Source organism: Semicossyphus pulcher, unplaced genomic scaffold (genome assembly GCF_022749685.1).
Source record: "Semicossyphus pulcher isolate SPU_LCO1_2020_fin unplaced genomic scaffold, fSemPul1.0.p SCAF_18, whole genome shotgun sequence".
In the NCBI taxonomy this organism is placed as follows: domain Eukaryota; kingdom Metazoa; phylum Chordata; class Actinopteri; order Labriformes; family Labridae; genus Semicossyphus; species Semicossyphus pulcher.
This window is the reverse complement of record NW_027211691.1, coordinates 23,049,652-23,059,808: the sequence shown is the minus strand read 5'-3', so window position 1 is coordinate 23,059,808 and position 10,157 is coordinate 23,049,652. Positions and strand designations below refer to the sequence as shown.

The window sequence follows — 10,157 nt, the reverse complement described above, 5'->3', positions numbered from 1 at the left end:
TTTCTCCCCTCCCTTTTTTGCTTTTCTCCCCCTCTCTCTCCCTTTTCTTTCTTTCTTTCTTTATCGCTAACTTGTGAATGGCAGCCAATCAGGGGCAGAGTCGCCTCAGCTTCAGCCTCGGTGACATCCACCGCCAGAAGTGATGCACTGCTAGAGAGAAAGAGAGAGGAGGAGGGGTGAGGCGGAAAAGGGGGGGGGGGGGGGTAGTGACAGAGAAAGAGAGACACAGAGAGAGATGATAGAAAGAAAGTCTAGAGGAGGAAAAGGGAGAGAAGCCAGAGAGCGAGGGAGGAGAAATGGAGCGAGGGAGGGCAGAGAGAGAGAGGCATAGAGCGAGGGAGAGAAGAAGCCAGGACTCTCTCTTCCTCACTCTCTCGCACGCTCACACACACACACACACTCCCATACACATTCGCACCAGCTGTGCTGTTGTCAGTCTTGGAATGTAAGCACTGCCGTGAGGAGTCAGATTCTCCGCCGCTAAGCACCGCTAAGGAGTAGGAACACAGCCGCCGCGCACTCACTGACACAGATGGATGCTAAGCTGTGAAAATTAAAGGTAAGGGCTTTTTCTGATTAATGTTTGAGGATATATTTGTATTTTTGTCTGCCTTCAGACTCCAGGGGATGATCTGCTTCTCGCGCTGTGACAGAGCCAGACGGATGCAGCAGTGTGGGTAGCTCTTGGAGAGAAAAAAAAAAGTGTTGCAACTTCAAAGAGGTGGATAAATCGACTGAACTGAGAGATAATTAGATCTGCTGTTCAATACTCAAATTTGTCTTCCTTATTTATTTATGTGCAAATGTGCTTGTAAAGAAAAATGAATGAAAGTGTTTGTGGCACCACTAAAGCAGGCTTTTAATTCTCACATTTCCTTTTAAAAATAGAAACTTTAAGCTCATTAATGAAGCTTGTTGTGTAAAAAGTCAGTCATTTTAGCCAATATTAATTCCCTGTAATTGTTAACCCATGACACCTGTCACACAGTGCATATATAACTTTAATGTAGGCATTATTGTTAGGGATCATTCTAGGCTTTTATAAAGACTACCATTAACTTTGTCACTCATTCCAAAGTGCTACATGCAACTGAGAGCCGCTCAGACTCCATACTGTGCAGCTAATGTGCACATGTGCAATATATATGAATGTCTCTAAGCGTCTGTGCACCTGTTCAAGTGTCTCTCCGTGTGTGTTTGTGTGTGTGTGCTGAGAAGCAGTGATGTCAAATCACACTTTGTGGGCAGATTTGATGGAGAGGCACTGTACCATTCATATCTCTAAAAAACGCATGGAGGTGTTTATCGCTGTGTTCGAGCAGCGCGACGAGAGCAGCCGGTAGTGTTGCCGAGTATGTACATGTGCATATCCTCCACAGCACAAACTTAATCCACCCCTCACTCTTCTTCTTCCCCCCTCTCTCTCTCTCTTTATTTTTCTGTTACCGCCTCAGTCCTCCGTGTGCAGCCTGCCCGCCTGCCTGCCTGCTGCCTCACACTCTGACAGCTTTACAACCACTAAAGTGATATTGTAGGGTATGCTGGTGTGCTCCAGGTCACCCATGTAAAGCCATTATTGTTTAGCGCAAATTAGCCGCTAACAGGCGCCCTGAATTATAGTCAGATATGGAGTGACCTTTCGGCGCTGGAATGAAAAAGAGGTGGGGATCTGTTCTCCCACACAAGCACAGAAGCTCTCATGAGCATTCACACAGCTGCTTTTAGAGGATTAAGCACGGATATTTATTTGTTGTAGCATGTCAGGGAGGAAGTAGAACACAGGAAGGAGGAAATATATTAAAAACAACACATTTTAGATTTAAATTCAAGCACATTTTAGCTTTTACATTATCTTTTTTTGTGTTTAATTTTTTTGCAATCTGGCTTTGAAATAATTTCCTTCACATGGTTGTTTGATCTTTACAAAGACAGGTGTTAAGTCTTTATTTTATCACCTTGTTAACATGTCTAGCACCTTCTAAGGGCCCCATAATATCAGAAATGTGTTGTTTTTATTAATGAGGTGGATTTTATGTTGTATTTTCACTCTAAACACACCCTTTTCAAGAAAAAAAACCCTCCTCCCTCCCTTTTTCGAGTAGCTTTTCAACAAGGAAGTGTGCACTGTATCACAAAAATTGCTTAGAGGATTTCAAAACATGAGTAAAGCTTGCTGAGGTTTGCCAAAGACTGCAGCCGGTTGAAGACAGGATAGGAGGAAGGTCTAGGGCTCCACCAAGTGGAGGTTTGCACAGGTGCTGCTGCATCTTGGTGCATCGACGCCCCTCATGCTAGATTTACACTCTCTGTGTCTCTGCTGCTCTGTCAGTGCCGGCGAGCAATCACGGGAGCTACTCAAACTGCCAATCACATCACACCAGTTTGCAGCCGGCTCACATGTGTGGTTAGTGTTTGTGGCTGCAAAAAGAACTGCATTTACCAAGTCGTAAATCCTGTTGTTGGTTGAATGGCGCAGGTACAAATGATCACACAGACTAATCGTGACACCGGTTTTATGACCTTGCAACCCTCCGCTGCCCTCTCCCTCCATCTTTTGTCTTTCCCTCCTAAATGAGTCTACCTCTGCCGGCTTTATTTATGGCTCTCACAGTTAGAGACACTTGTTGAATTCCTCAACAGCAGGGCCGAAGCTATAATTTAAACGCCGTTTGAATGCCACCGGTTTGAAATTTGCATTATGTCTATATAGGTAGGAGGATTTGCGGTGCCATCCTCTGGGTCTGTGCGAGGATGCGCGCTATGTTTGATTTCTTGCCGTTCGTCTTTGATCAGATCAGAAGAAGAAATATTTTATTGATTCTCAGGAGGGAAATTGGGTCAGAGGAAAGTTGCTCCCAATTTAGACTTAAAATATGAGAATAAAAATGCCATAAAATGTAGAGAATACACATTTAAATATGCATTTTACTCCATGATCTAACCAAAATACATGTGGAAACATACAGTCAAAAATAAGAACTACGTAAAAATATGTACAAAAATAAATAAAGTGCATTAGACCTCGATAGTTTGAGAACTGAGAAGCGTGATTTATAAAGAATTGAATCAACAGGACATTTAACTGCAACAGGGTGCATGCACAGTCTGTGCATATACACTCTATATACATTAAATCAATTAATTAAATCAAATTATAGCTGAAATCTGCCACTACTCACTGTATAATTCACTGTATGGTGAGTTTGCCATTTTGTTCTGCGGTCTGAATGCATGGTGATAATTGTTATACACGATGTAGTGAACTGAAAATCTCCCACAATGCCCTTTGATAAGTAGCTCGTAACCGAGGGGTCCTAACCCAGCTCTATGTACCAGCATGCATTGTGCTGAGAGAGAAAAAAAATAGGTGACGCAATTAACGGTGCAGAGAAAATGAGCCGAGGGTCCGAAAGTGTTTTACTCTTATATCGTGAGTGAAGGACAGCATGTCTCCATCTCGTCCACTGACAACTAAAGAGGAATAAATTGCTGTTGCAGTAAATGTGTCATATTTAGGAGGCTCTGGCTAAAAGTACAGAGATACAATAAAAGCATGCAGACAGAGGGATATGTTTACAATAATCTGTGCCAAAGGTTGCAGCAACACAGGGAGCAGATGGTCAATTTAGGTGTTTATAGTCTCCCATATATAGAGCATCATCGATTTATTATGCATGCAAGACCTGTGGAAAGGGTTTAGCGTCGAAGCAGACTTGTGCAGCACACTGCACCTATAATTATTGTCCTCCTAAAGTCAGAGAAGCCATAAAAGTGCTTAGTTGCAGCGCTCAGTTTAATGTTTGTGGGGAAAGCCTGCGTGTTAAATTTTAGGGATGCATGTGCATACAAATTTATACAGGCTAATGTGCAAGGCTGGGCTTTTTCTAGGAAGCACATCCTGACGAACAGCTAGTTTATATCTGATCAAAGATATTCTTATTCAGCAAAACAAGAATGTATAATTTTGCAGATTACAGAAGTGGGGCACGGCGGAGCTGCTCGCCAGAGTGTGTCTCAGCCAAGATTAAGAATAACAGCCGCAGACAACACTTTAAAAGCATATTTAGCAATTCCATCCCTTTACATCTTTGTTTTTAATGCCAAGCCATATAAGCTGCGACTCAATCTAATCATAAACAACTTTTTCTTAATAAACCACACTTTTTAACAGCCTGAATGAGTTGAGATAACTCGGCTTGAGCCTATAGGATCTGGCATGGATTCAGCGACTAGCTCATCCTTTAATGGAGTGTTTGGAAGAATCGTGAAAAGGCACACACTGGCCCTAATGCTTAATAGGCACGCCACATCAAAGATTAATATCCAGAATGCTATTAAAACTCAAGGACAGGCTGGAATGATAATTAGAAAATGCAATCACAAGCATCAGACTAGATTAATTGCGAGGCGGCGTTTCCTGATTTCGGGAATGCACGTGTCACGCCACATTATGAGCATGCACAGGGAAATAACATTAAAGATGTAGCAGTGATCGCTCAGTACTTCCTGTCCTGGCTTCAGATAAAAACACACTGCTGCAATTTATACTTTAGTCATCGACTCTTTCTAAAGGTAACGGTCAGTACACACCACATATTTCTCTCTGTTTGACTCCTTTGAAGCTTAAATGAGTCAAAGTTTGACAAACTATTGTGAACTTGGGTGGCATTTGAAAATTATTGCCGGTTTAATTGACTTAAACTGTCTGAGTGATTTACGTCGGGATCTCATTAGCTCAGTTATTTGATTCTCTATTCAAAGGATTACATTCATTTATATTCATCAATGGAACCATAAGACTAATTTGTTCGTAGCGAATGCCTCCGCTGACATTAAAGTCCTTATTTAAGAGCGTTATGAACAAAAGCAGGGGGATTGTGAACGTAGCATGTGCCTGTACGCAGCATTCCCGGAGGGATTCAGTGAAAAGCTTGTCAGGATAACTCTGCTATGGGAAACTACTAAATGGGCTCTATTAGAAAGAGAGGCAAGATTTATTAGGATTAACTTCCAAAAGAGCATAAATTATGCATGCATGCCCAAATTACCTATCAGGACGAGTCAGAGTGGGGACAGAGCCTCGGTGAAGTATTGGAAGAAGACTGCTGATACCATAAGATACCTTGGATATTCTTCTTTTAGTTCATCATCTTTGGGGATAACAACGTGCCATTAGTGATGTATGCATAGACGAATGGAAGTGAAGGTTTTGGACACAATTGCACGGACGCATTTATCATCAGCAGACGCACAGCCCTGCAGGTTGTGTTGAAATCGAACGAGTGTGAAGCAGGACATAAAAATAAAAGCTGCCTTTCAGCGGAGCGTTTTACAGCGCTGCCTTTTGCTCCTGTCAGAAGCATTCAGCTCCTAGAGGTGCCTGTATTACGCTGTTCAAACACACTCACCGGCTGTGAAGCACTGTTTGCGGATCAGTAATGCAACTTATAATTAGTGCGGCTCGCTCCTTTACAACTCAAATACAGAAAGAGACGGGGACATGACAGGGAGTTGTAGCTGCAGTTATTAAACTTCATTTGGGTTTGACATTCACTTAGCTGCTGATGCACCACGGTGATTGCACTGGCTTTTTTATTTCCTCTCGGTCATTAATCACTTCCATTAGTTTTGCATGCTTTCCTCTTATTAGATTATTAAAATATTATGACAAAAATATGCCCAAATATTTTTCTCAGTTGGGGTTAAATCATTGTAAGCTGTTTTTACTTAATCATCTTTAGGCCTTCGTCTGACTGCAGGGTTTCTTTCATCTATAGTTGTCGTTGGTGCGAGCCATTAGTTGACTTGTCTGCATTTATGATCCACTGAGCTACACTGACAATAGAAAGCAAACTGTGGGGCGCTGGTTTAGCTCAGCTGGTAGAGCAGGCTCCCCATGTAGAGAGGCAAAGTCCTCGACACATACGCAGGCTCGACTCTGACTCGCAGCCCTTTGATGCATGCAGCCCTCTCTCTCCTCCCTACAATTCATGTCCATCTTCAGTGTCCTTTCTAATCCGGCAAAAGGCCAAACAAATCATCTTAAAGAAAAGAACCAAAACTGTAATAATGAGCCTTTAAACTAAAAAGGTTCAAGCGACCACAAAGCGTGAGCAGTTAGCAACAATGCTAATGAAAAAAGGGTAAAGAATTCTGACTGTATCTCAAAAACCAGCCAGGAAACTGAACACATTCAAATTCAGTTATGCTGGGTACCACCCAAGATAGACGAGCAACATGCACAAAACCCTGACTGACACTTAGCCTACTGTCACCTGTGGTTTCTTTAGGCTGATTTATTTGACTTTAGCCTTAATGGAGCTTCTAACTAGCTAACAGACACTTGCTGTGGCAGCACGCTAAGCAAGGTGACCCCAAGGTGACTAACTAGTGAAGAATATATCTAAGAACATGAGGTAACATTGAATAATCTGGTGTTTTAATCACTGCCTACTGTAACTTGATAACCAATGAAAGCATGCACTTCAGTGCGAGTCCTGTGGTACATCCTTATTTTTTACTCATAGAAGTACAGATAATGTCACGTTCATGTCACCCCTAGGCTTTTTTCTTAAAGGGGAAGGCCTGGCCTGTAACACTACAGGTATTATAGACATGCAGACAACAAATGGGGCACAACTCCTGAATCAAGTTTAAGGTGGATTTTAATTTCATGTGACTTATTAACTTACGACAACTTTCCATATCACCCTCTTCAATGGTTTGGTTGACTAACCCTAAACTATACATTTTTTCTTTTACAACTAAATTTAGAGATAGGCTACTGTTGAGTTCACTGACCTGAATTGTATATTTGCCTAAAGCTATCTCCTTGGAAAAGGACCAATTGAAAGAAAGACAGCATCCAGTGTTGGTTTGTTGACCTCTTGCACTCTGAAAGCTGTCCCCGGGGTTCTTCTACCCTGCAAGGATTTAAAGCCAATGCATACAACATGTTTTCGGACGTGCTTACTGACTGAAGTTTCCTCTTTTCACAGGGATCCAAAGGACATCAAAGAGAGGAATACAATGTCTGTTCTGATGACACATCCTATCAGAAGCTTATTACCATAATTCACAAGTCATCCAGGACGTTTCCCAGCTGATTGGATACCATGATAACCAATCAGGTTCTGCTCCTCCTGATGCTCTCGATCCTGTGGCCCAGCACCGCCCTGCCTCTCACGCCTGGGAATATTGGGAATCTGTTTGGGATGCCAGAGAGTGATGGGAGGGTTCTGCAGCGCTCCAAACGTGGATGGATGTGGAATCAATTCTTTCTGCTCGAGGAGTACGGAGGAAATGACCATCAATATGTCGGCAAGGTAACGTGTCCAAACACATTGTCTGCAGACTAATTATAGAAGGTTTAGCTTGTTGAAGAAGTGTTTGATGTAATTGGCTGAAGACGAATGGGCTGCCAGGAATCTGGCTGTTACAGGCACAGTTAACTGGAGCTATCAGATACACGGCACACAAACTGCTCACTTTGCCTGGAGCCTCACACAGTTCTTTCCAAGGATGCTCTTAATCACATAGTCTGAACAGTGAAACACACACTCCTATAGCGTGAAATCGAAACGTCTTTGGGTTCTCGATGGGAAGATGCCATCAGTGTAATACACATATCTAACTGTGGACCAAAAAATTAAAATATCTGGCAATTATTATATAAGTTATTTTTGTCAGACGAGCCTCATAATCACTGCTCAAATCAGTCAATGACACCAAGGGCACATGAGTCATGAGCTGAAACTTCCTGTTGGCAAGCCTTATTCAAAACCAAAGACTGACGCTGAGTCTTAATTTGGATATAAAAATGTAAGAGTTGGAGCGCTTCCAGGATTCAGATTGAGTTTGTTTGATGGGCTTTTTTGATAGGAATGCCAGGAGACAATGGAAAACTTAAGGCACTCTCTTTATTACCAATTAGACTTTAAAACACACCTACCTGTTTGGGCATCAGGCCATAGTCAGTGAGTCCCAACAGGAGTTTCAATACAGCAATGTTGGGCCTTTTTACTGGGCGGATTTCACTGTGATTGCCACCCATAGAAATATCTGTCGCCTTTTTCTCTCTCTCTTTGCTTAATTCAGTTGTATGAATAATGCATGCATACATTAAATTGAACGTGCAGTCACTTTAAGCTGCTCGTATGTGCATAGACTTTCACGCCACATGGAAATCGCTACCGCCCAAGAAAAAAGGGGTGGTATTCCTGGTTGTCACATGGTAAGAATGAGAGAGGGAGCATGGTCTGCAGCCTTCCTAAATAAAGATAAACCAGGTGAGATCAGGTGTGTTGGATCTGCCTTGAAGGCTCTGGCCTTCACCCCACCTGTAGGGATCAATAACTCAGACACACCCACTGATCAGCGGCCGGTCTTACAAAGATAGACTTTGACTCTGGCTCAGATATAACAAATAGTCAGACTTCAGATAGACGTCTAAATTCATCAGTTCCATAAAGCAGGTTAGTTCTGGACTATCTTAAGCAAGACTATGTTGCATTGAATTCTGGGTAAATTAAGACCTTTTTCTAAAGAAAAAAATGGCTGACCGAGTAACCACATCTAACCACTCAAGTCCGTTAACCCCAGCAGAAAATGTCTACAGGAGGTTATACAGACATTTTACTTGGAAAATTCAACAACAACAACAACAACAACTAAAACCTGATATGGAAAACATTTGCAGCAACAGTAAACAGTGTTAATCCAACCGCTGAAAGGACCATCAAAGATGTTCAAAATTTGGATCTACTGGTCAGCAGGTGTCACTGATTGTTACCATGGTAACATGGGTCTTAAGGCCAGTTCAGATCAATGATTCGCAACAAGACTGGACGTTCTAAATCTGGGCCATTCACATCAAAGCAACGGAACGCACGCAGACACAGCTGACCGTCTCCATAGCAACGACGCACTGACATACCCCACTACTTCTGCGTTAATACTGTAAAATGTTAGTATTCGGCCGAGGTTACATGAATTAACTCGCTGATGACAGTGACATGCTCACAAATGTTAGCTGTAACATTGATTAATAAACGTCGAAGACAGACAATTTATGCTGTTTCCTGATTGGCTGAAGTGAAATAGCAACATCAGTCAGTTCTAAAACTACATTTGGAGATTTGACAAGTCGGCTTCAGACGCTCTGCAACTAACCAGTTCACACAGTTGAGTTAACCTGGGGGGAAGGTGTCTAATTTATTTGGCGTTATATTAGCCAGTCTTTATTGTTCTGAAACAGTCTAACTTGCATTTGACTAATCTTTGAGCAGTCCGGCCTACCACTATAGACCAGTATAAAACATCATTGTGAAACCGGCCAGTGTCGTCACGCCACTGGCGGTGAGAAGTCACCGGCATTCCTCACATAGCTTTTGGTCATTATAAGTACAAAATGAAAGTACTCACAGTACATGCATTTTTTAAATTGTCTGTTAATACACTTGTGCACTTTAAATGAGACTCGTACACCCTCAATACACTTCAGAAGCATCCACCATTAAAACATGCTTCATAGGAGCTCTTCTTCACTCTGTATGGAACTTATACAGAGGCTGTAACTTAATGAGTGATTTTAGCATAACTACTGATCATTTAATAATCAATCAGTTCAAGGCCCCAACAAGTCCGACTAAAGACAAGCAGAAGACTAAAGGCAGTCCCAGGTGGTGGAAAGATTTGAGATCAAATTAAAAAACTACCCCTCTTGCGAGACACTTTTCCTCAGAAGATTCCCCCAAAAAATGAGAGTTTGGGGACAATGCTGCTCCTCCCCACCAACCAAGATCAGAGAGGTTGTTGTCAGCTCACCCGTGCCAGCACTATAAAGACAGGTGTGATGGGGAACGGTACAGTTATCAACTCGAGGGAGGGAAATGAGGTGACTGTCGACAGCCAATTTTCTCAGAGGAAGCTGGCTTTCATCACACACCTCATTCTCCGGAGTAAACAAGTGTCTTGTGCGAGGTTGAGTAGGGGGATATGACAACTTCTTTTGCAGAAACCATCTTCCTGATGTGGTGGAGAGAAAGGAACGGCTGAAAATTAATGGAATAGGGAGAAAAGGAGGAGGAAGGCGAAAACATATCAGTCAAGAAGGCCGGTGAAATTCACCTTGTTGTGTTATGTGATGAAGCAGCAAA

The 10,157-nt window shown here is 42.4% G+C and overlaps 1 protein-coding gene across 1 annotated transcript in view; it reads left to right on the top strand.

Annotated features, from left to right (window-relative positions):
• The first annotated feature begins 416 nt into the window (after positions 1-416).
• The window catches only part of cdh10a (cadherin 10, type 2a (T2-cadherin)), a 39,603-nt gene continuing 29,862 nt past the window's right edge, over positions 417-10,157 (top strand). The window contains exons 1-2 of the mRNA XM_069667130.1: positions 417-559; positions 6,999-7,325. Of these exons, the coding sequence (XP_069523231.1) occupies positions 7,116-7,325 (210 nt within the window). The 5' untranslated portion in view covers positions 417-559; positions 6,999-7,115. The remainder of the gene's footprint in view (positions 560-6,998; positions 7,326-10,157) is intronic.